This window comes from Excalfactoria chinensis, chromosome 3, assembly GCF_039878825.1.
Source record: "Excalfactoria chinensis isolate bCotChi1 chromosome 3, bCotChi1.hap2, whole genome shotgun sequence".
NCBI classification, from domain to species: Eukaryota; Metazoa; Chordata; class Aves; order Galliformes; family Phasianidae; genus Excalfactoria; species Excalfactoria chinensis.
The window spans coordinates 71,290,094-71,316,534 of record NC_092827.1 but is presented as its reverse complement, the minus strand read 5'-3'; the positions used below and the strand labels follow the sequence as shown (position 1 = coordinate 71,316,534).

The window sequence follows — 26,441 nt, the reverse complement described above, 5'->3', positions numbered from 1 at the left end:
CGAGTAAGGTTGTCAAAAATTACAGCTTACTGTTAGCAAGTGCAGGTAACATTTCTTAAGAGTTCCTGCTGGAAAAAAAAAAATGTGTAGAGACTGGAAAGGGTAAATTTACAGAACTTCTAATAAAATGCCCTTTGGGCTGAGTGTCAGGTGATTTTTCTGAGATGCATTTGGAATAGTTTAAGGATGTTTTCTGCATCCCCGCAGAATAGTGCTGTGAACCTTGGAGAAAGCGGATAGTGGGGAAAGCCAGATTTTAACTGATAGTTTGATCTAAACTCCTGTTTTAGCGTCGTTTTTTGTTCTTGCTTAAAAAGAAAAAAGAAAAAAAAGATTTGCTGGAGGAGCTCAGCTCTCAGTTGTTTCTGCTGGTTGTGTGAGAAAGGTGACTGACACTATGAGAGCTGCTCTCAGTGCTTCTGCATGACAAAGGTTTGCAGCAGGAATTCAAAACACTGGGGAATGAATGTTACCCTGTTGCTCCTAAGTGCTGTGATCAGAAATGATCCCTTCTTCCAGCAAAGTTACACAGAGCTATTGGGAACCAGGCTTTGCAGTTCTGTGGCTATGTTTGTATTTGCATTTGCTTGTTGAAGTAGGGACAGATAATTCCACTTACGGATATAATCTCAAACTAAATTGTGCAATATTGGCTGAGATGAACAGTAAGAGATGATCTTCTCCCCCTCTGTTTCTTATACTTTTAAGTATTGAATGGAATTCCCAGGATGTGGTGCTGCTTTTTTTTTTCCCAGCAGACAGAGATTAGTTCCAAGTCTCTTCCGTAGATAGTTCTCTTATGTAGCACTAAAAGGTTTCTAAAATTACTTAATAAAATCAATGATGTGGTTTTTTGCTGTTGTCTTTATGGTCGAAACTAATCAATGTGTCAGGGAAGTTAATATCTTAAATTCTTCTGTTTTCTGACAAAAAAAAAAAAAAGAAAAGAAAAAAAGAAAAAAGTAAACAGCCTTATGAAAAGCTGCCTTTCCTTCTCAACAGTAAATATCTTCAATGTTTCTTCTGTCATTAACCTTGAGAGCATTGTTGCACTTCAACACAGGGTACAAATACTGTCAGGTAAATTAAAAGAAAATAAAAAGAGTCTCCTAACCTTCCTTCTTCTTGTTTCCTGATGACATTTTGATGTAGACACAATCAAAACACAAAGAAGGGAACACATAATTCAGGGAGGATGTGGGATCAGTGGGAACGTATCACAGTGCTAGGGTGAAGGGTTCGTGTCCTACCACCTGGATTTTACTTGTACTGCCATAAGGTCTTGAAGAGCTATTCACAGGAATGGGTAAGAAGACTGAGATATTATGTCACGAGGAAGTTTTAAAAAGTATCAGGCCTCTAAACACTGCACTGGCAAAAATTATGAGCATAATTAGATGGCTTTTGGATTATTATGGGGCTTCTTATTACCTCACAGTGAAGCCTATTTACCCAGCTGTGGTTGTGCAGCTGATCAGAAGCAGCTGTTATGAAAGGCAGAGCCTGGCTGCTAAGGCTAACTGTGGTGAAAGGGCTCCAGACCATACAAAGAGCTGCAACAGGTAAGAGTGTGAACATGGGGAGTGTGTAGGATTTCTCCTGTGCAAGTGGTAGAAGAGGGAATGTATTGTTCCGTGAAGATTCTTGTGTTTGATTTCCTGTTTTTCAGTCAGGCTGTCTAGAAGAAAGTTCAGATGGGGTTTCTCAGCTTCTCTGTGCCAGGAAGGTGGTAAAGCAACAGTAGCAGGCATTAGGGGTTCTTCTCATGTAGAGAAATGGGTAATCCTGTGACTTTCCCAAAGCTTGTTCTGAACTTTACTTCTAAGCTACATCTACCTGGGTAGGAAAAGTCTGAGTTGGAAAGCAAAATAAATAAATAAATAAATTCTCTGTTGGCTTTGCTTATAAGAGTTCTGGATGACTGTTGGTACTGATAACTGGATATACAAATATATGAGGTAATAGGTGTATGAAAACCACTTGGGTTTCTGTGTCTGAAAGATTTACAGAAAGCATTTGTTCTCTGATGGATAAAACTGAAGGTATTCCCTCTGGTAAGGAAATGAAATATTCTTTTTGCTACCTGCAGTGCTTTTGGCTTTAACCAGTAAAGGGCTTTTCTGTCTTATGGCCTAAGTATTTTGAACTGGTTAAATATCTTTTGAAATAGCATGTTGCTACTACTGTTATTAAACAGTTTTCAGGTGATGGAACGGTCTTACTCAGGAAAGGAATCCACAATTTAATTAATTAAATGCTTTAGTAGGAAAATAAACACTTGTTTTTCTAATTTATTTATTTTTTATTATTATTTTTAAATTTGTCATATAGATATCCCTGACTAATAATTCTTTTTGTGATGTTTTATTCTGTGTTTCATAGTGGTTACGGTGCTGTTATACTTGGCACTATACGACTGTAAGCTAAAGGAAAGGGCTACTGTAGAGAGAGTTTGCTGTAGGGGATCAATCTTTGTGTAGCTGTCTGTGAAAATGGACTTTTTTTTTTTTTTTTTTTTTTTTTTTTTCAGTAACTAAATAGTATTTTTCATCTCCTGAATATTTATTTAGTAATGCTTCATCCAAACTGTCTGACAGCTATTTGGCTGGATTAGTAGTTTACAAACGCTTCCTGTTTGAGCCCTACCTCTTAACATATGCTTTCAGAGAGTGATGCTTCTACAGTGTATAATTACATAGTAACAGAGCTGGTGCTGTCTTTGGCAGTTACAGTTCTACCTCTACCTGTTCCCTCCTTGCATAGCATGCTACTATCGTGATTTTTAAATACATGCATCTCTTAACTTGGTCTTCAGAGTTTATTCTTTCAGTGTTGATTCCAAGTGACAGCTGTGCCGTCAGTCTGTTCATCAGTTTCCCCCATTTGGTGTACTAAATAATGTTCTCCCTCGCACACAACCTTAAAGTACTGTTTAGCCCCTTTTGCTGTGCAGGTCTGCTGCACCTGAATCAAAGGAGAAAGGAACACTCTGTTTCAGTAGTAAAAATCATCAGGAAAGTAAAAAATTATGTAAGGTAGTAGTAGTGAATTTGGGCAAGTCATGTTCATAGTTGTCAGAGAATTATATGGAGCGTTCTCCCTCTGCGCTGTGTAGTGTGTAAGTAGTAACGGGCACGGCTTTTCTGTCACTACTGTTTGGCTATCTTCATTATGATTAGTGTTGAATTTCAATATTTGTCCTTGCTGACTGCCAGGTCGCTGAGCTTGACAGGTTGCTGCCAGAATTTGAGTCTGCTGACATAAACTTTGCATGTGTCAGCAGAGAGTCAACAAATAATTTTCTTGTGGCAGAGCAGATCCTGCTTTGTTTATGTAAAGTAGGAGATTAGGAAAGGCTGCCTTTGGAGAGAAGGGGGGCAGCTATATCTGATGTTTATCTGATGAATCTTTCAAAGAGCTGATTGTGCCAAAAATACAGCACAAAAATATCCCTCAGGCGAGGTGTACCTTAGGTTGAAATATTGATACAATGAAAAGTAGTTTTCCTTGCTATTTGCACAAACACAAGGCAGTATAAGAAGGTAGTTATTTCTGTAAAAATAGCAAGTCAGCAGTTGATACTTACTGAGCTGTGCTATTTTAGGATGATAGGAATCTACTTTAGTGTTCCCTGTATTACTCAGTTTGGAACAGTGCAAAATTAGCGCTGTGTTGAAATATGTGACATGCTTGTATAAAATATAAATTATTTGCCCCAACTCTCCCTCTTTAAATGTTTAGTTTCAAAGGACTTTCTGGAGTAGCTGCTGGGAATCAGAAGAGGTGAAAAATTTTCTACTTTCAGTAGAAATTACTCTTTAGAACTATTTAGGTAACATAAAGCAGAGGCAGCAGAAAAGTGAGATTTCCGCATCAGTAAACCTGTGGCTTTCTTCAGGAGAACTGCCGTGTCAGGATTTAATTCCTGCTGAAGTATTTTTAGTAACTGTAAAGGCTATGTTTTGTTTTGTTGAATTGCTGGCTGCTTTACAATTGAAGTATAAAGACAGTTTTCCTTTCTGAGAGCTGGGCTATCCCTGGAATTGTTCAGGGGTAAATGGAATAGCACTTGCCTAGGGAATATTGCTGCAGTCCCCCTTAGCATGATCAACAACAGAATGATTCATTTGTTCAGTATCCCTTTTGATGTTCCTCTGAATTTGAAAGTTCAGTCTTCTATGAAGAGTAACTCTCACGTATAAAGTAATACCGTGGTGAGATTTAAGCTTTACGTACATCCTTTGATGTCCTGTGAAGGCAAAAAGATCGAGTTCTCGTGTGTGTTTTCCAATGGAAATAAATTATCGTGTCTACTTGACCCCTTGGAGAATTCTTAAGAACTTCACAAGCTCAGGACAGGAAATAATCTTTAAGCCTTTATTTCATCTGTTTCGCCTTCTGCTTCACAGAATTGCCACAGCTTTCTTTGCATGTGGTATAGCAATCACAGCAGTATCATGCATTTCTAGGGGAGCGCTTTCAAAGAAGAAAATTAATCCAGCTCTCACACAAACTAGAGAAAATTAAAATAGAAAATTCTAATCTGTGTTCTTCTAAAACTTCATATTTTTTAATATGGGAAATATTAACACATTATACTTGTTTAAACCTAGCTCTTTATAAGTAAGTAATGATGAAACAAATGCTAGAAGTGATTTTTGTCTTCAGAGTGGTTGAAATTTATTTATTTATTTATTTATTTGTGTGTGTGTGCGTACTTCTAGAATACCTGGCCACTATCCTCTGTCTTTTGAGATTGATGTTAGAGCTGAGGAACTTTTCTCTTACTTTCTTGGGAAGTTGTGAGGAGGGGGAGCAAAAAAGAACTTGCATACAAGTAGATGCTTACAATAACATTTGTAATAATGGCTGGAGCAATCAGTAAATATGTTCTCTTTTGGTCTTCAAGATGTTGCTTTGAGGATTACCATGGAGATGGTGACGGAATAAGCCATTTCATATAAAACAGGAATCTAAGCTCAAAACTGAAATGTATTCTGTTTCTTGTCATATGAAGGTGTTTTGTTTGTTTGTTTTAACATTACTTTATTTTGACATAATTTATCTAGAATTGTTTACACATATGATCGATTTCCTTACTGGAGCATTCTTGTCTACCTGTGATTTTTTTTCTATGTGCAAGGTGTGAGATAGGCTGATGGAAGGTTGGGGGTGGTAACTCTGGCCTTAGTTGTAGCAGAACGCTTGTAGAGGAGGCAGCAAATGGGCATCCATGTTCAGAACAAATCGTAAAGCAAAATGAGTGGACCCTTAGCATAATGAAACGGGAGACCTGCTTACACAGAACATGGATAAAGATTACTGAGGTAACTAGTGACTTTTTTGCCTCAGAAGCAGTACTGGTTCTATCTTAACTACTCAACCCATGGAATTCTAAGGCAGGGACTGGGAGAATGAAGTATGAACAGTGAGCATGCTGTTGGAGAAGATCAAGTTCAGTATTGTCTAAGGAACCTGAAGGTGCTTAAGTCCCTGAGACCCGATGGGATGTGCCTGAGAGTACTGTCAGATGAAGTTGCTAGGCCTCTATCCATCAGATTTCAGAAGGCATGGAAGGCTGATAAATTTTCTAGTGACTGGGAAAAGGAAACATAACCCTGGCTTTTAAAAAGGATATGGGCAACTACAGGCCCGTCAGTTTCACCTCAGCACCTGGCAAGCTTATGGAGCAAATCTTTGTGGAAACTATGTTAAGGCATGTGGAGATCAAGAAGTGATTCGTGACATCCACTGTGGCTTTATTAAGGGCAAACTGTACCTGAAAAATTCAGTGGCCAAAATGAGGTTACAGCAACTGATGCTATCTACTTGGGCTTGTGCAAATCAATTGGTATTGTACTGCACACCATTCTTGTCTCTGCAATAGGGATACATAAATTTAATAGATGGACTACTGGATGATCGCATTCAAAGTTACAGTCAAGGGCTCAATTTCAATGATGAGCGATGTCCCTCATGGATCTGTATTGGGACAGGTATTATTTACTATCTTAATTGGTGATGTAAACAGTGGGATTGAATGCATTCTTGGCAAGTTTTCAAATGACACCAAGTTATGTGGTGCAGTCAACACACTGGAGGGATGGGACACCATCCAAAGGGACCTTCAGAGGTGCGTCCATATGAAGCTCTTAAAGTTCTACAAAGCCAATGCTAAGTCCTGCACCTGTGTCAGGTGCTTTTAAAGAGCTCCATAAGTAGGCAAAAAACCTAACATTTTGACCAGGAAACTACTACAGAAATCTGTGTTAACTTGATCCAGTCAGATCTGCTGTTATCTCAGCCCTTCAAACCCCTAGTCTAGCGGTTGGCAATGCTGCTCATGGTTGGGGGGGGGGGAGGGGGGGGGGTGGGCTTAAGGACTTTAAGGTCACTTCTAACCAAAATCATTCTATGGTTCTGTGGAATACAATCAGTATTTTTCTGTGAAGTAATTATTTTGGGATGTTTGCTTATATACTGGAGCACAACTCCCAGTTGCACAATGGAAGCACACCCAGTAAGCCTGCTCTGAAAAGTTCTTTATTTTCTAAGGGTAAATTTTTTGTTGTTGTAAGTAAGTAAAGGGAAAAAAGGATAAAATTCTAGGAGATAAACGTGAGCAATTACATAAAGCAAAATGTTGGTTCATTAGTCTTCCCGGAAACTTCTGATTGCATTGATCGTTTTTAAACTGCTTTATGTACGTCATAACATATCTTTGATTACATATCAGCATGTGTACTGATGATGTTTTTGTAATTCTCTGTTAGTCCAGTGAACAATTATGACATTAATTACTCATTTTTTTCCTTAGTGCTTTTTGCATAAATACAGAGGCGTATTAAAATTGAAGGAAATCCAATTGAACTTGGCAGGTGTTTGCTGGTTTAAATTTGTTTGAAGTAAACAATTGCAAAGAGAAATCAAAAGTAGTTTTCAGTAATGTTGTCTTTTCTCTATTTCTCTAAAGTTAGCATAAAAAGACTTCGGGTTGGCAATAACAGTTCCATGTGAGAGTTGATTTGATTTCAATATTTTTGAAGATTGTTTCCAAAAGACCTGGATCAAACTTTTTGAAGGTGAAACTGAGTTAGCAGAGGGAAATAGAGTGCTAGTGAGAGGGAAACATAAATTATAATGTCTTGCAGGTTTGGATTACTAGCTTTTAGAGGTTAATTTGAAGCAAAGAATTGGATGAGTGTTGATTTTTAAAGAAGTACTTTGTTTGCTTTCAAGTTTTAAGCCTTTGCTCTTTCCACCTCTGCAGAATGCCTTTAAAAGTTAAAATCTGTATTGGTTGAAAAAGTGCTAAAAACAGTCCTTGGCTCCAGGATCAATATGATTCACCATGATAACCCTGTTTTCTTTTTTAGAGCAAGATGGTGCAAAATACCAAGTTTTGGGGTGTCTAGACAGTCACTAATGATACTCAAGCCAGTAGTGCAGAACTATGCCAGTTGACCTTCTGTAGATTTGAGAACTGATTGCTTTCAGAATGCTCTTGCTGGAGGAATGGACTAGAAATGCTTACATGGTATAGCACTGAAATAAAGTAGCCTGAATTCCCTCTGTGTACTGTTAACTTTCTACAAGCTTGATGTCTAACCTAAGCTATCGCTACTCTAATTAATGAAAAGAGGTGTATGTCCAGTTAGCAGAACAGATGACTCCACCAAAATAGGACAGATGGAAAGTGGTAGATGAGAGAAATACTTAGCTTCTATGCATCTTTCATATGCTCTTAAAATGAATCATTAGATGTGAAAATTCCCTTCCTCAGGTCTTGCAGGGCATGGCACTAATAATTCTGTCCCACTAAGCTATAAGGTCACTGTGTCTATTGCCTCTCTTTCCTACACCACATAAAATATGTTTATGGATACTGTGTATACCTTTTAGTAACAAGTTTCACTGAAGTCAGGAATGCCAGTTTGTGAATTTGATCTTAGCTGAAAGATGATAATAAAGAAATAATATGGGACAAATATAATCAATCAATTTTGGTCAATCCCAAGAAGAATGAGAGGCATATAAAGAATTTTATTCAGGAGCTGAAGCACAAAGGCTGTAGTAATTGTATGGTGGCTTTTACTGAACCATTTCTGCTCTGACAGTGTTCAGCATATGAACTAATAATCTAAATTTAGTCCTTTATAATAAATAAAGAGCCTAAGGTGGGTGGGGAGGGGGTGGTGGTGAAATCTTAATATAAGCTCAGTGTACTGTTAGATTTCTGTTCCAAAGTTTTGTTGACTAAAAGGCCCTGTATTTAGGTGGAACCCACTTAAGTAAATTAATGAATGTATATATGTTTCTAGCTAGTTCTGATTATGTGTAGAGAAAATACAAGGAATCCCCCATCAGCAAATCTTTTGATATTAGAACCTAGCAAAAACTTTTGAATAGCAAAGCCTATCTTGATATGTCAAGATATATCAAAAGACTGTGTGAGTAAGTAACTCTAAGAGTTAATGAGACCTTGTTTTAATTTTGGAACAGCTTGTGTTGTTTTTCTGTGGCAGTGGGGGATAAAAGCTTTTGTACTCAAATTTCAAATGGTCTGAAAATCCAAAATGGAGAAAACAAATTTGGAAAACTACTTCTAAAAATCTATTCATTGGCCTAATTTACAAAACTATTTCTGCCTTACCTTCAATTAACTTATCAGCCTTTGCAGTTTCTGTCCACCTATGGAAGTGTTTTGCTCCCATTCACTTCACTTCATGTATTTTGTTTCTTTCTATCTCTTCAGCGTTATCTTTTCTGCAGCCATTTATCTGTGATACTGTCTGTGGGCTCATCTGCCTCTATTTTGCCCATCCTTCAGTTTCTTTTACTGATTCATATATAGAGCCATAAAATGTGTTGACATTTCAATATATAGTCTTCTCCTTTATTTAATAGCTTTTTTTCTTGGCTTTAAATCCTGAAGTACCTACTCCTAGATAAAAGTCAGGAGATGGCAGGTATATATAAATGCTTCTGTAAAGAAACGAGTACATTGGTTCGCAGGCCCCATGCCTGAAGTGATATGTTAAGATTGCAGACTTTCTTCCTATATGCAGGAATATACCTTGGGTTTCAACAATGCTAGATAGAAGTGAAAATTGAAACCATAAAAAGAAAGCTAGTATCTTTAACTTTTTAAAGTTATGTGAGATGCCATACTCCACCAAGTACTTTAGAAGGTCTTGTCTGTAACCGGTTGAAGATTTTCTTTTTCCTTCTTATCCCGGACAGTTCAGGCATATAGAAAGTCACCCTCCTGTCTTCCTTGTTCTTGGATTAGGATACTTTATCCATATGGCTAACTTGACTGTATATCTGAAAAAGGCATCTCAGTGGACAAGTGACTCCAGGATTACTCAGCAGCATAAATCAATATCTGTCCTCCTTCAGATCCATCTGCAATCTGTCTCTCTGCCTATACTCCATCTCGCACTCCCTTCTTACCCTGTTACAGTGTCTACTGCCTTGGATTTTCAGTTCATGTCCTTTTGTTAAGACCAGAGAGTTCTGGTATTGCTTTCCTATTTAAACTCCCTAATGTTTGAGTTGACCCTTCCGGGAGGAAAGTCTTTCTTTGTTCTTCATACAGATCTGTTCCTCTTCATCTCTTGTGGCATCTTTATACAAAATGCAGTTTCCTTCTTCCAAAAAGATAGCAGTTCAAAATGTAGAATCTGGCCTCCATCTTGGTCTGTAAAAGTACAAAACAAAAGCGTAGGGAAATACCTGTTCATGGCACCCTTTCACCACCTTGCTGAAGACTTCAGAAAAATTCAGTCTAGGACCAACACCTTTTGTGGAAATTAGCCCAACGGTTTTGACAGATTTCTCCACAACTTCAGCAGTGTTGAAGAGAAGTGTTAGCCAGCTTTAACTCAGCCTTTTGTATGTTTGTTCGTTCAGTCATATGTATTATGCTTAGTGCTACATATTTTACTTTGGGAAGTCCTTAATATGCTCTGAAATTCAAGAGGTTTGCTAGCATGTTAGATTTAAACCAAAACAGGTTTGGTTCTGCGTTCATGGAAACAAGAACAAATAAGAACTGTTTTTGCAAGACATTGTGCATGTATGCTTCAAGAGCCCAGAACTTCTCAACATTGCAGTGTTTGCCATACAACCAGTAGGAGGAATATCTGCCTAAATTTGGAAATGAGATAAAATAATATGCTTAGCACAAATACCCTAAGTGTATAGCTCTTGCCATTGCCTGTAATTTTTCAGTACTGGATGTGTTATCTTCACAAACTGTTCTAGTTCAGCTTATTTCTTCCCCCTGGGTTTTATAAAGTAGTGGGAAGGAGTCGCATATCTTTAACATATCTTCAATATGATAGTCTGAAAATAATTCTAAGTAGAATATTCACAGTAACAAAAATGAATAAAGAAGCTGTAATCTTACACCTTGTTACTTTTGTACTGATATCACAAGCTGTGATATCACTGTCTGTCAAGGAGAACTCAGACGAAGTTGAACAAGCAGTCCTATCTCAAAGACCTTCCTTACCAGGACCACAGGTCAGTTTCTCAGGCAACTTCACATGAAGCAATTGTGTCTCTGCTTTTGCATCAGCTGGGATGGGAAAGGAATGGTAACCAGTTTAGGTCATGTTTTCCTGTATTCATTTGGGTTTTTGACAAGCCCTTCTTTCTAGTTTCTCACTCTTATGCAAAACATACTTATGTGATCCTAGAAACACCTGACCAGGTGTTTTTGAAAGACAGATGTCTTCAGACATAGATGTATGTATGAGTGCTGAAGCTTTGATTTTTGTCCTTTAGTATACTTTAAAGTTCCTTTAGTGGAAATGTGCAGTCACAGCCTGAAAGAGTGATTGAGCACCTGGTGGGAAGGCAGGGCCAGCCCAGGGGAGCTCAGGTGCGTGCAATTTGCCTGAGTGACCAGAAGGTGTGGAACCAGGATCCACCCCTTCCCAGACCTCATTTGAGGGTCGGCAGGGGGAAGTGAAGGCATCTCTTGCTGGAGATCTCTGCCCACCTGAGGTCTTCTAATGGTAAGCAGCTCTTTTCCTTCTTTTCTGCATCTGTGGCTGCTGCGTTTGGGCTTGTACTCATTTACTGTAGCCAAAGACTTTGCTACCCTGTTATTACTGTCCTATTGTAGTATTATACCAATTAACTGCAATTTTGGAATACTTTGCCATGAAAAAAGGAGTTTGGAAACTGTGGAAGTACTGAGCCTATCTGAGCTCTTCAGGCATCATGTTGTAAAAGTCTGGAATTTGTGGTTGTCCTGAGAACAGCTTCTGGGTTTTTCTGAACTGTTGGTAGGTTTGTCTTGTATTGGGTGCTGGTATTTTGAATGTTCCTGTGCTCCTGCCTGGCTGGGCAGCCCAGGGAATTGGCTGGTTTGGCAGAGGTCCCCATCTTAAATAACACTGGTAATTAATTTGAAGTAGTGGATGTTAGATACAATATGAGTACCTGAATGCAATTCTAGATGATTTGCTTCAATTTAAATGAAGCTAAGATGTAAGACAACAAATAATAGAGCTCTGGGCTTTTCATTTTCATCTAAAGTGGGTCAGAACAATTTGGAAAGCTATTTATGTATTTATTTATTGTACACTGGCTGAGCTGCAGATGCAGGTATAATGGTAGACTTGACTATTTCCCCACCCTAATCCTAGCCTGATAGTTTTGGCTGTTTTCTGTATACTCATTTATAGAGAATAATGAAATCTTTGAATTGGGTGAATAGCATGTTGATGTCTAATTTTTCAAAGGCAGCTATCTATGGAAATACAACTGAAAACAAGCAGTATGGGTAGTTTGGTTTTACTTTTAAGGGTATGTGTGTGTGTATATATATATAAGATATATATATATGATATATATATATATATTTTTTTTTTTGAATGTGATTACATGCTTAAAAAATGGAGAGAAAGAACCTACTTTATCTGACTTTATTTTTTTACTACCTATAATTGTTGTGGAATATGTAGTGGTTTGACATTGAATGCATTGCTTGTGGTATGGGGTCCAGGGCAAACTTAGTAAAAGAGAAAAAAAGAGTCAGACTGTTATGTAAGTAAGTGTCTTTATCTCTTTAGCTTCTCTCCCAGCCCTCTTCCCTGTATGAGCTTTAGTAATAAAAACCAACAGAAAATGCCTGCTGGATAGGTGCGCTGTACTATTACACACCTTTCTTTGTGATGTTTCTGATTCAGTTGGCTTGGTGTACTTTATGTAAAGTACAGAAAAAAGTGCAGGATTGAGTAGAAGAAAGCTAGGCAGAGAAAGGATTGTTGCTATCTTAGTGCTGGAACACTGTGGCTGAAGGGTAAAATTCAGGCCCCACTGAGCAGGTTGGACTTTGAATTTACTGTACAAGAAATGAGTTTTTTTTCCAGGTCAGCTAGCATCTCATATTGGAAGCCTGTGTTTTCCCAACGAGAGAAAACAATGCAGGAAGAAAAGAAGAGGGTAGTTTCTCAGCAACCCAGAAGTGAATCGTGCTGCCAGAATCATGATGAGGAGTTAAAGTCCTCCAAGCTCTATGTTGGAGGTGTTTCTCTGACAATCATGGCTACTATATTTAAACTTTTCAGCATCTCTTTGAGAAATAAATCGGACAGATATTATTGTTAATCTGCTTGTTTGGTGTATATATGAGTTCTAATACAGCAGGGCAGGTGACAAGTAATTCCTTCCTGTTTTGCCTTTCCTGAAGAGAATTTTTTTTTTTTGCATTAGTCTCTAGTGATTCCAGAAAGTGAAATCCTTTGTTGGAACAAGAAGCAGCTGGAAAGTCCCTGTACCCAGACCCTTGTATTGCATATTACTCAGAGAATGAGAACCATAACACCTGAGGCACAAAGGTGGATGCAGTAAATAGTGTTTACTTAACAAATTAGTGGGGAGATACTCTATTTATTTATTTTTCCCACAAATCAATTAATTTACATAGATGGAATATGTGGTATGGTTAAAACTGATATTAAGTACAAAAGACAAAGCACTTGGTGACTAAAGCAACTTCACCTGCACATGAGTAACATATTTCCTTTAATTAGGCAGAACTTTAAGAAGTTACCTACCTGCATTACGTTCTGTTTGTGATGTGTGAGAAAGCCCCTTTTTTCCCTGCTCTATTTTTTGCTTCTTTGCATGTTTGATTCCTAGATTCCATGTATGATTCCATGTAATTCCTAGAATTCCATGTTTCAAGAAAACAGCAAGAAATACCATACTATATATTGCATGGGAACTAGCTGAACTTTACTGGGTTCCTTTGTTTGTAGGGGTGCTTATCATGTTTGAAAATGAGTGTTGGATTTAAGTGTTTAGTTTTTTAATTCCTTTAAGGGAAAAGACATAACCTTAACAACTTCAAGTAGGCCACTTTAAAAGTCTCATCTGATTTTTCTATCTGATTTTCTGCTTCTTAATCGTAGTGCTGTATTTTTCTGTATTTTTTTTTTTTTTTTTCTAGAAGACTGGTTTAGAGAGATTTAGGTGTACCTGACTTGCTCTATGAAAATAAGTCAGTTATAATATTGCAGAGAAGACAGGAGTTCTGAAACTTCATTACACTCACCTCCTTGTGCTGATAGATGAAGTTATTTGATATCACTAAGTACGGCGACAGTATTCTTCCACTTGAGCTCTGTGTCACTGATGGTTTGAGGACCTGTGAAGAGGGCTTCTCTGTTACTTTACTAAGGCTTCCTGCAGACTTTATCTCAGGAATGACTTATTTGAAGCTGTAGGACACCTGGAGGATTTTTATTTGTAAGAAAAACTGCAGTATAAGTTTGGCTGCTTTGGCACGTGCTGTAGAGCAGCTGCCTTCTGGGTACTGGCAGACTGAACTACTGAATGTCAATTTTTTTTAATGTTTGTGTACGCTGTTGGAAGCAGAAAATAAATTATTTTTGTGTACAAGAAGAAAATGTGTTTATTTCCCCCTGAATTGCTGGCATGGTGAGGTTATTGAGGTAGCATTGTTCAAGCGCTGGGGAGTGAAATGGGAAAAGGCCAGAAGGGAGAGGTGTTGCACTAACCTCCTGTGATGACAACATTATTATCTGGTAACGTTTAGAACTGAAACCTGCTACTTCTACATTGCCCATCAGCAACACAAGCTCATGACTTAGTTCTTTTCCTGCTTGAATTAATGTATGTGATTTTCCACTGTCGTAAGTGTGGGGAAACAGATGATGGAGATACTGTGCATATTCTCATGAATAAGTTGGGAAAGACAAGTAGTTGGAAGATCTCTTGTGACTGGCAGTGTAGGCATTTGTGACATTAACGGCAGTCTATCAGAATGTAGTTCACCAAAATAAAGTGGCGTTTAATTGACTAAAGAAAATGATTAGGTAGGCACAGATACGTACAATTCCATATCTGCAGTTTGTTTCCTAGATATATGTCATGCCAGATTAATTTAGTTTTGAAAGTGACTGTTAATTTGCTAGATGTTATCAGTCTAGATCGCAGGGTTGGTTTCCCATTTCAAGGTTTTTTTTGTTTTTCCTAAATGTTCTTGCAGAGTTTGGTGTTTTAGAACAAAAGAATACTACTTAAGAGTACTGAAATGGTAAGATGGACACACAAGTCACCTGCAAGCAGACAGGAAACATGAAGTCAACTGAAAAGAGCTAAGTCTGACTTTGCAGTCCACTTCATTCACTTCTGAACATCTGTGGCATGCCAAAGGCAGTTACTTGAATTCAGCTTTTTTGCTAGGCATGCTTCTAGTTTGAGGTGAACTAACTGAGCTACAGCCAGATTTCACTTCTGTTTGTACTTCCTCTATTAAATTACCTGAAACAGTCTGAGCCAATGTGAAGCCACTTTCTGTGATTAGTGTGTGCTAGGCATAACTGTGTTACAATGACATAATATTATCTGCTGCATGCATTACATAGCCACTGTCGTGGATGTAGAACAAGTAGTACTGTTATGCCAAACACACAAAATAACCTTTGCTTTAGTATTCTGTAGCTTTTTTCAGACAAGCGAATTCTGTATAGGAGTGAGAAAGGGAGATTATGGAAGAAAATAAACACACTTCTGTGAGTTCATGACTCTACATTTCTATTTCCTCTGTCATGTAAAAGTTTTTTCCTTTTTTTTTCGTGTATATCACCTATTATAGCTTTTTGTGTCAAATGTCTTTAGAAAAATCCCTGAGAACTGCTGTTGCTCAGACTAATAAATTATTGGGTTTTTTAATTGTTGTTGTTGTTCTCTCTATTTGTAGTCAGGAAGCGGTTAGCACCAATTAATTTTAAAGACAGTCTGTCCTTGCCTAGTAAGAACGGGCACTTTCACTTTCTTTCCTTTCCTTTTTTGTTCCCTCTGTAACCTGTAGTGCACTTTTTATTTGTTTTTGTCCAGTCCCTGAAGTATTTCATTTTGTTATGAATCCCAGAACTTCACCCTTTCCTATCATTAATTCTCTTTTTGTTGTACAGGTGAAAGATTGTTCTTTTTTTATCCTGTAGTGCTCAGCTTATTTTTCCTTTATATCCTTGGATTTAGTTTCCTTTTCCTTAATTTTATCCTGATAATCTAATCAGTTTGCAGAGAAAATGGGATTAATCCTCACTTTCTGAATTATCCTTGCTTCCTTTCTCTCATCCTAGCCCATCTTCTTCCTTCATCGCTGACAGCTGCACAATTTTCATTTGGCATACAGAGTCATTGTGATTGTGGAGTCTGATTTCAGTCTGCTTCCTTATTTAATAAGTAGTACTGTCCTTTCCCACTGGGAAACATTTTTCTGTCTGACTGTATTCATGCTGCCTTCCTGCTTTGACTATCATGACCTCTTGATTCACTTGTCTCCACCTCTTTCTTGTCTGCTACCAAAGACCTGTGACTAATCATCTTTCTCTCTTCCAGTGCTTATTAAGTCTTTGCATTCAGAAAATCTCTTGCTGGATGCCTGATTCCCTTGTGTAGAATGTTCCCTATTTAGGTGCACCAAAACTCTACTTTCTTTAGTCCCAGTTTACTGCTCCTTTCAGTTTCTCTTCTGCAACAAAATAAGGTATGATTCCTTTTAGGCTAAATGTTTTATCTTATGATATAAATATCAAGCTTCACTGTCTGCCAGTACTGAAGTAGAAGACAGTGAGAAAGCTAGCCATATATATATATAAAACAGGAGTGTGTGTGTGTATATATATATATATATACACACACACACACACACACTCCTGTTTAACTAGAGAATGGTACTGTGTGTTGCAATAATGATAGACATGATGGCATTTTGGAAAGAGTGTATAAAATCAATTTTTCTCCTACATGTCTTGCATCTTTTTATTTCCTTCTCCCTCTTGTTTTACCTCACTGCCTGGTTGTTCAGGCTAACAGCTGTAGGTTATGATGACTTTCTTTGCTTGCAAAATGCCTTGATACTACAGTTTATTTTAAATAAACAAGTGTATTTTACTCATTGTCCACCAAGCAGTGAAAGCTGAGGCAAGTTTTGGTATATCAGTGTTTTTATGAGAGTTTTCTTTACTATCCATACTCTTTTAGCTGAATGCTTTGAACTTATATTTGTTGTTTTTTCAACTCTTGCTCTAACTTTCATTATCATTTTAGTGCAAGTGCAGACAAGGTGTTCTCACAAATACAGTTTTCTTTGTCAGTCAATTATTTTAAAGTATAGAATATTCTCAGAGCTGCAGTTTCAAGTTTTAAGGCAGTTTCCTTTAATATTTGAGGAAATATATTGAAGCTGAATGTCAGCTAATAATCGTGTAACCTGAAGGGAAAATCTTTGTGATATGGAGTGAGTTCTGGAAAGGTCTCAAATTCATACAGTGGTTTGAGAGGGGAGGGGGGGAAAAAAAAGCAACCCTTAAAAATGCCTTGAAATGCCCTAGTTTATGGTTTTATCATGTTCATTTAAAATATGGAAATCTTCAGATGACCCAGACACCTACTTACATTCTTTCTTCTGTTTTTCAGTCTCTTGGGGCTCTGGAGAATTTAATTACAAAAGCTCTCATTTCAGTCAGAATGCTATATAGGGTTTTAAAAGAATGAAAACTCCATTTCTTTCTGTGAGGATATTAATGTATATATATTTTTTTCACGTGTACTTGGGTATAAGTGAACAAAGTCTGGCTCAGTTTGTGATGCTCAGTCAGCAAATTGACTAGAGTTGACTTAAACCTTTAGAAAAACAAAACGACCTTGGGGGGAGGAGGCTGTTTGATTAGATTATATGTGGATGTAAGGCAGGGAGTTTGTGAATGATAGGGGGAATTTTGAAATGAAATGCGGGGGAAGGAAGGAATATGATAAACAAAGCTTTTTAAACTGCTGAGCTTTTTTTTTTCCTCTAGTGTGTTCAGCTTGGTGAATTAATCTAATTAAGTCACATCACTCCTGGCTGCTGGAAGGATTTAGTAAAGAAGGGAATTCCGGTAGTAGCTTGTGAGCTTGTTGAGCTGAATTTGGCTATTGTGGGGAACCTACAGTGGTGTGGTGCCACCATTTCTTTGATAGCCGGCTGGCTGCCTCAGCTTCTATTGTTTTTGTGATATGTGGAAACCTGGGTTACTGTTGGGAAAGTATATTGGAGGAAGTTGTTTATTTATTTATTTCAGTAAGAGAAACCACTTTGGGCAACTGGGAAACAAACAAATAAACAACCCTTTCCCAAATTACAGAATATTTCAGTACTTTCCTATTCTAGAAGATTCTAGAAATTCTTTTTGCATAAGCAGGGGAGGAGCCCTTTGTGGAGTAAGGAACAATTTTCATTTTTCAAAATTCCTCAGTTTTCTCTAATATCTCCTCATTAACTTCTCAATTTGATCTCTGTTTATCAGCTTAAGTCTTTGCCATGTGAATTATTCTTCCATCTAGTTTCCAGTGACTCTTGGTAATTCCCTTATGCCTTTCAACAATTAGTCTGTTCTGGTCTGTAACCATGGCATTCTTATACATGATGCACTTTTCTCCTTCCCTATATGGTGTTGGAGTTCTCCTTTCTCTAGTCCTTTTATGATAAAGGATTCTGAATCAGTGATTTATTTCTAATTAATCCTTAATAAGGGGCTTATTCTATTTTGATCTGAGCAAGTACAGTCCCATAAATCAGGCCTGAATGATTTTCTTGAGTAAAAGGATTATGCTAATTTAACACTTGAGAGTTGTTTTTTAAGCTGCAAAAACAACAATGAAACCCCAAACCAAAAGTCTGTTTTTGTTTTGTTTGGTTGTTTGTTTTTAACCTGAAACTGGTGTCAGCTTGAATTAAACTCATGGTTTGGCCAGAAAGAACTACAGCTATTGCAAAAGTCATAAAAATCACAGCCACTATATAATCTTTGAGGTCCCTTCCAACCTAAGCCATTATATGTTTCTCTGATTGTGTTTTCTTATTTCATGTAAGTTGCTCAGTAGTTACGACACTACGTGAGATGTGAAGCATTTCTGAAAATGTGAATAACAGCCTATAAATTTATGTATTTATTTATTCATTGCAACTCAGGAGAGTGTCATAAGTAGCAAGTAGTGTAAGAGATGCTTGAAAACAATAGACTCTTATTTAAAATATTTTATCTGAAGTGGAGAGCAAGTGTCCCATTTCACATTCTCTAGGTTCATTCCATCAGTAATGTTGTGTCACAAAATGAAATAACCTCTCCAAGGGCTGTTTTGGGATTTGGGGGAGCAGGATTCTCAATCTTTCTTCAGTAAGAGAGGATGCCGGCATAAGATGCAAACTTGACTAAAACAAAAACGTCTTTCCTGTATGTTTGTTCTATTCCTACGTGCTAAAGTGATTTTTTTCAAGTTGGTGATTTTTGACTTTAAGAAGAGTAATTAAAGAGTAGTTAATCTTGAATGTCCTGGGAAATTTTCAAGGAGTATTGTGTAGTATTTATTATTTCTGTAAACATTGTTACTATTTCAGGAAATATGGGGTGTATAGCTGGTTGCGATAGTTATTTGTTTGGAAAGAAAATTAATGTTGATAGTTTTGTATATCAGGTATCTACTGTAACCTCTTTAACTGAGAAAGACTGCCCTCTTTTGGACGTAATTAGAATTGGTTTAATTGCCAGGGCTACGACTACTTGAAGTTGCCCTGCTTTGTCTATAGAAGCTGATGAATTTCCATGGATGAATGAGGTGGATGCCACTTTAATATCAATATCTATGTAGCTGTGGTTATCTATGACAGTAATAGTCAACATCTTCACCAGAAGATTTAGTTACTTGCATTTAAGTTTAATATCATGCTATGCGTGATTTATATAGTGTGAGTATATCATACTAATGAGAATGTGGGATTTTCTTATTTTTATTAATTTCCCCTTCATGTGAGATTATGCATGACCATAACCTAGCTTTTTTTTTTTTGTTGTTGCTTTGTTTTATTGGTTCAGTGTTTTTTTTCCTCATTAGAGTGTTAGTTACTTTTTTACTTTCTAATTTTAAAGATCCTCTCTTCTGTGTTTTTTTGTTTTTGACCCCTTGCCCTAGTAAAATGAATACATAATTTGTTCTTCAGCATCATAAGTTGCTAAAAGTAATTAAACTTGGCAGGTAGGTGGCAAACTAGTTTCCTGTGGCTTAAAATTAAGTTTCATGAAGGAAACAGTGAAATTTAAGTCAGTCCAAGGTACACTTTTAGCAAACATATACTGTAACTTGTAATATTTTGAATGGCATTTGATGACCTACACTAAATGGGCTGGTTGCCATTCATTCCTGAAGGAGCAGGCATTCTAAATTTCATCAGAAAGGCTGTGAATTTGACCAGGAGTCTCTAGCTACTAATTCAGAGCCTGGCACTAAAACACTCTCAGGTCTGTAGGATCATAATTATACCTATTAGACTAAAGTAGGACTGTCTTTGTGTGCAACGATGCTAGCAGAAAAAGAACTTGGATTTTATACTTTAAGGCAGCACAGTAACAACTCATGTCAGTATTTTGGGTTTAGAGTCTAGATGACAAAGTTTCTGTTAGTTTAGTATATTAAAATGTGATTGTTTATAATGCAGTTGCGTTTTAAAGGCTTCATCATGGAGCTAGATCATACTGTTCTAGGAGTTTGCACATCATGTCTACTCCAAGGAACATTTAGTCTAGGTATAAAATGAGATAATTGATGGATATAGACACATACTGACGTAATGCTACAGCACTGGTCAGTGTAACAGAGATAAACATTTCTGATCTATTTTAAATTCAGATAGAAAAAACATCCTGGCATTAATGTTTTGACTTAAACATGCCTGTGTTATGTGTACCATGTGCATATGATGTTATTGGAATATTTGAGTTGTATTGACAATGCCAACTAAACACAGAAAATGTAGTCACCACCTTGCTAAATCATGTGTACTTTATTGCCTTGTTAGATAAAGCTGCCCCTTGGCAGCCTTTCCAATCGTCATTGTTTTATTAATGAGTAGTTTTGCTTTGCGTTTTGAAACAAGACATTCCTCTTCTGGCAGACTGTGCTTTCAGAGGATGCTAATGCTGATCGTATATGAAATGAGTGATGACTCTCAACATGACAAGATGCGTAAGTAATTTATGAATTATAAAGTCTTTTATAGGTTATTGAGCAAGCATATCCAACTGTGTTAGAATGAAATTATCATATCAGTTATGTATTTTAAAAATAAATTAATTTATTTTTCCTTGCATTTATGAAGCAGTCTACTCTGGGGTCTGTTTCATCACAAAATAGTGGCGGACAGAAATTCTGTTAGGTTGTTTCTGGTTTGCTCTTCTGTTTAGCCCTCTCTGAGATTAAAGCTTCTTTTCCATTTTGACAATGGACAAGCTGGTGAAGTGAAAACTTCTTGATATGCTTCAGTGTAGCAAGTCTGTACTTAAGAGATAAGTGGCAGTGATTATTGACTGACTTTCATTTTCAAGGACAAGATTAAAGACGGTGAAATATCGCTCCTTTTGATGTCAGTGGGCAAACATACTGACTTCAGTAGGTCTAGATTGCTGCTCTGTCTGCATACTTGAACAAATTTACTATAGAACTAGTTTTCTTTGAAAATAAAATTAATTATCATAAATCATAGAAACCTTGCCCAATTAGTATGACTTTTCTTTATTTGTGAAATTAATCAGAATGCTTAAGAATAAAGTTTGATTGGAGGCAGCAAAGCCAAAATTCTAACTTGGCCCTGCCTTTTTTTTCTTTAAAAGAGATCCTCAGAATGTAAAAGCTTGGTAATGAGTTGCCTGAATTAGTCAGCTTTGTTGGGGAGTTTTTCAAAGGCACATAATCCCTGCCAAAATCTTTCTGTTTACAGCAAATAGGTAGATTAGAGACATCTTGTAACAACTTTGTATGTAGTCCAAGAATTCCAGGACAAAATAATTTTGTTTTCTGTAGTGTTTTTTTGTTTTTGTTTTTTTCCACTTGGATTTATAATTAGATGAGGTAAAGTAAGAAAACAAGCATAAGACTTCATTGGAAACTTGTTTAAGATTGTTTTTTATGTCCTTTAACACAAATTCTATACTGAGTATTGGCTGGCCAAGCAAATGAAGGAACATGTGCAAAATCAACATTCTTTGGTTTTCCTCCTCTTAAAACTTGAAGAATATTTAATGCGGTGCTTATTTTTACTCTGAAAGAGAAATCTGAACAGTATCTTAATAAGTAAGAATACAAGTTCTTTTTGCTGCCATACAACTATTCTTGACATATCTTAGAAGATATTTCTCTTGACTGCCAGTGCATTTCTGAGCCACTGCAGTGCTGCTTACTCAGAAAGTGTATGCTCAAGCTGGGGAAATTATTTTGTTAGGTCATTTCAACTTTTACTTCTGCTTTCCCTGAAGAACATTCATATTCATGCTTGAGGTCTGCTTTCTACTCCAGTGTTTGTTACAGGGTCACTTTTGATACTCTTTCCTCAGCTTTCTGAGAAGTCCACGTTGACTCTGTCCTGACTCCTTTACTGTGCAGTGGCCACTGTGACTCTATTTATGCTTTAGCTTGATCCATCATGGCTCACTTTTGAAAGGACTGCAAGATATTTGCCAAGTTTGGAAGAGGAGTTAATGGCTAATGCTAGTTGCTAATAACTTCCTGCAGGATGTTGCTGATGTGAATCTTGTTGGGATGGGAGTAAGGTAGAAAAAGTGGGATAATGGAGTATGTATTGGAATCTCTGTGCTTGAATTACACACTTCAAGCAGTGCACAATCCACAAGGTGAAGTGAACACAGGTCGTTGTTGTGTTTTAGTTTTTTTTTCCTCCACAAGATCATCCTTGTAATAAGAGCTTGTTTTTCCAGACTGGACACTTTCAAATGGGAATATCCCAAAGCTAACCAGTTAGCTGTTCTTGTGGATGTTGAGTGTGAGGTATTTCAGTGCTTTTGGAAAATGAAAGCATTCTAATCCACGTGATGAGCAAGTATGATTTAAGAGACCTTATTTTTTTATTTTTATCGTGGTCAGCTCTATGCCTTTGCAAATCAGGCGGTTGCTGCATATTAGCAAAACAGCCTTGACGGTGTCCTGAGGTGTCCTCGGGACTGCTTCCTGCTGGCTGGAACAGACTTGCTCTCTGCTTCCCCGCTGCTAAGAGATCTGCAGTGCCAAAAGGGCACGAGTTCTCCCCAGTTCATCCTGGGAAAAAAAGAAATACGGAAGTGCCCCGGCAGAGGAACGGGCAGATAGATGCCCGTGTTACTGTCGGGAAATGTGTAAGAAAGAGTCAGGTGACGTCTGCTCCCCCATAGTCTTTCACCGCCGGCTACTCTCTTTCCTTCCCTAGCCCGCATTTCTCTTCCTGCCCAGCCCTCCGGGCCGTCTGATCTCGTTTACGGGGGCTACCGCCAGATCCGCAGGCAGCTGCAGCTTCTTGGCCGCGGGTTTCGGCGTTGGGCCGCTGCGTGGCGGAGCGGCGGCAGCAGCGCAGCACAGCAGCACCTTTGACGTGCCCGTTCCCCACGTGACGGCCGCTCCATTGCGGGGCGGGCGCTGAGCTGCCGCCGCTCCGCCAGAGCGGGGAGAGCCGCAGCCGCAGCGTGTGTGCGTGCGCGCGTGTGTGTGATGAGAGATCGCCGCGTCCCTCCGCCCGCCGCCGGCTGACACCCCCAGCGCCGGGCGAGCCAGGAGCAGCGGCAGGAGGAGCCGAGGAGCCGCTGGCACTCCGCACTGACCTTGGCCCGGGAGGTAACCGAGCTCCGCGCCCTCCCCGCGACCGTGCCGAGACCTCTCGGTCGCCGCTGCCGCTGTCCGCGGTGCTGAAAGAGCCGCGCCGCTCTGCCTGCAGGGCTCCCCCGGCCATTTGGCTGCTGGGAGGTGCGGGCACTGCGGGGCAGGCGCCGGGCGGGGCGCGCCGAGGGCGAGGTGCGGCTCTGCCCCCATCGGGAGGACTGGGGAGGGGTCCGGGGGGTGCTCCAGAGGGAGATGTTTGTGGCAGAGCTCAGTCCGCCTCGCTCTCCGCAGCCTCCGGTGCCGTCTGTAGATGGAGCACATTCTTACACCTGCGTGCAAAGCCGGAGCTACGGCAGGGGCTGAGCGTTCAGTGCGGCTCCCGGGTGAGCGGAGGGGGGAGGGCGGGAGGAGCCGGGGCTGGCGGCTCAGACGAGGCTTTGCGGTGAACTATGAGGAAAGTAGGTGAAAGCAAGCGGGAGCGCGTTCTGTCGTGTTTCTTGTTTGATGCCGAGAGAAGTTTAAGGAGGCTGTTCTTGCAGCTTGATTGTGGAAGTTGCTTTTGCCCTAACCGCGAGGTTAGGGTAGAGCTGAACATAAAGTCAAAACTGTGGTCAGGAGGGTGACGAGTATCTCTGGTTGGAAGTGCACGTCAGGAGGGAGTGCTTGGGGAGAGGCTCCTAATGATGTGGTGCTTAGTGAGATGTCAGGGAGCTATTTGGAGCAACAATTCATTAATGTCTGAATTAGATTAACATGTTACATTCATTATTTACAGGCAAAAGAGAGTAATGGCAGTAAATGGTGAATTAGCTTCTTTGCTCCCGTGTAAATATCCATAGAAGTTTAGAGCATACACTGAATCTTATAATGTCTTGGTATAAAATCACGTCCATTAATCATCAAGGAGGGAAGGAGATCTGAGGAAGTGTCTTACTGAGATCACTTGTACCTTTTACAGCACACCAAAAGCGGATCAAATCTGTGGGACATGGCACAAGGAAATAATTATGGGCAAAGCAGCAATGGGGTGGCTGATGAATCCCCAAACATGCTGGTGTACAGAAAGGTAAGCTTTGATGTTCTTTGAAATCTGAGGGAGGTGCTTCGGGAAATGGCGATGTCCTTGACTCTCATGCTTAGCAAGAGAGACCAGTATTTTTACTGTTTCTCTCCGTCTTCCTGGAGAGAAGCTACAGCTGTGCTTTGCCATGAATGGAGCAGTGTGATTTCAGAATGCGGTCACCTGATATGGATTTGGAATGCTTTGGCTGCTGACATTTATGCTACCTAAGGCAGATCAGAACGCTTGTGAGAACTAGATCTGTATCTCAAGAACTGCTAGTGACTCTATTTTATGAAGTGACTAGATTTCTTATTTTGAATAGCAAAATATACATTCTTCAACTTTGAATCGTGTTCAGAAACAGTTTAGAATTTGAATTACTTCATGTATTTACTTCATTTTATGCATTGAAACATATGATATGTGATGGTTGTGATGTGTCAGAGTCTGGAAAATGTTGTGGGCTTAAGTGTTTGCTGGCAAAATCTATTAGTAAAATGAATGCATACGTTATACTTATCTGCAATCACCAGAACATAAAACCAAAAAAACCAAAACCACTCCAACCACTCCAAAAACTGAAACAAAACACAACAACATAAACATGCTCTGGGGATTCTCTCTGGAAAGCATTTCTAATGTAGTTATTCTAATGCCATTAATATACAAATTTCCAGACACTGAGTTCCAACAGTGTGATTTATGCAGCCTCTTCACTTTCATTTTTGTTAAGGTAGATGCTTGGGGATGTTGTGATGGATTGTTCCATTTTTATTTATTTTAAACTTGACAATTGTTTTTTATCGTATTTTATTATTATTATTCATTGGGAGAGTGACGCACTTTAATAACGGAGAAGAATAGCTGTTCTTGCAAACTGAAATGTGTAATTACGTAACTACTTGTTTATTCCTAGAATGCAGTGCTTTCTAACTTGTTTGTGGTTGTTTCTATTGGGTGGAAAAATCAATATTTTTTTCTTAGAGGTTTGTTGTTGTTGTTTTGTTTTTTATTTTTCAATTTAACTGTAATAGGAAAGATCTGATACATATTCAGATAAGTTTTTGAGGTGATCTGAAGTATCATCGGTAACTGTGGTGTTTTTTCCTCAGAAATTATAAAGTAGTTTCAAAATGAAGGCTGATACATACTTTTCATTCTTATTTTCCTATATGTTGCTGGTTTCAGTGAGTTCCAGTGGTATTTGTGCTTTTTACACAAATGAGATTTATGAACTTAACCTTAGTTATGCATATGTGTGAGAATATACATCTGGAAAAAAATGCAGAATACCTTACCAGTAACTTGACAAGTGTGTTTCAAAATGAAATAATTTGCATGAATTTATATGTAGAAAATGTGCTTTGCAGTTTTAAATAAGTATAGCATATATTGTCCTTCATAGGCTTCTGGCATTTCTGAACAGCATCTTTTCATATTTGTCATGTACTTCTTTGCTGAGAAGGAAGTATTTTATCTGCCTATTTAGTAGATAGAGGAGGAAAAAACAGAAACTGTCTCCTTCTGTGGTGTCTGTGTTTGAGTAGCAGGCTGAGCTTGTTATCCGCTGTATTTAGTCTAATTTTATGCCACAATTTAACGCTGCCCCTGAGCAGCTTCCAGATTAAAAGGAAAGTTCTGAGGCAAGTGAACAAAATGTTGGTGATACAGGGAAAATTTGAAAATGAGGAGTGGGAGTAGGACATACAGCCTCATGGAGTCGCTCAGTTTCAAATTTCTTTTCAGTTTTCTTTAAATCAGAGGCATGGGGATGGTATCAATTTTGTGTCATCCACTCTAACAGTGATCCTCCTCTTGATGTTGAAGTGCAAGTGGTGGACTGAGTATTAAACTTTCACAAATGCTGACCTTCTGCCATATTTATTTTTATGCACTTCAAAGTTGTTGGTTTTGGGTTTTTTTTGTTTTGGTTTTTTTTTTGCTTTTTTTTTTGTCATAGTAAATCGGAAGGGTCATTTAAGATGGTTAGAGTACAAAGAGTAAACTAAGTAGTCCTTCCTATGGCAGAATTCAAGGAATAGGCAACAAAACATTAGAGAACCTTTTCAAAAATCACCTACCTTTTTCTGTAGTAAGAGTGCTGTGGTTGAATGTTTTATAAATTCTGTCTGGTACATGAGAAAAAGATAGGTAGAAGTCATTTCACTTCAGAATATATGATCTCTGAATATCATTCTTTAACAGAAAC

At 38.4% G+C, this 26,441-nt stretch overlaps 1 protein-coding gene across 12 annotated transcripts in view; it reads left to right on the top strand.

Annotated features, from left to right (window-relative positions):
* Window positions 1-26,441, top strand: part of RGS7 (regulator of G protein signaling 7) — a 237,511-nt gene that overhangs the window by 4,254 nt on the left and 206,816 nt on the right. For 5 of the 12 annotated variants that reach the window (XM_072332691.1, XM_072332692.1, XM_072332698.1 and 2 more), the window contains exons 1-2: window positions 23,003-23,184; window positions 24,128-24,235. In XM_072332691.1, the coding sequence (XP_072188792.1) occupies window positions 24,158-24,235 (78 nt within the window). In that variant the 5' untranslated portion in view covers window positions 23,003-23,184; window positions 24,128-24,157. Of the gene's footprint in view, window positions 1-22,991; window positions 23,185-23,383; window positions 23,553-24,127; window positions 24,236-26,441 lie in introns of those variants that run through there. The other 7 variants (XM_072332699.1, XM_072332696.1, XM_072332695.1 and 4 more) reach the window with 6 other exon arrangements.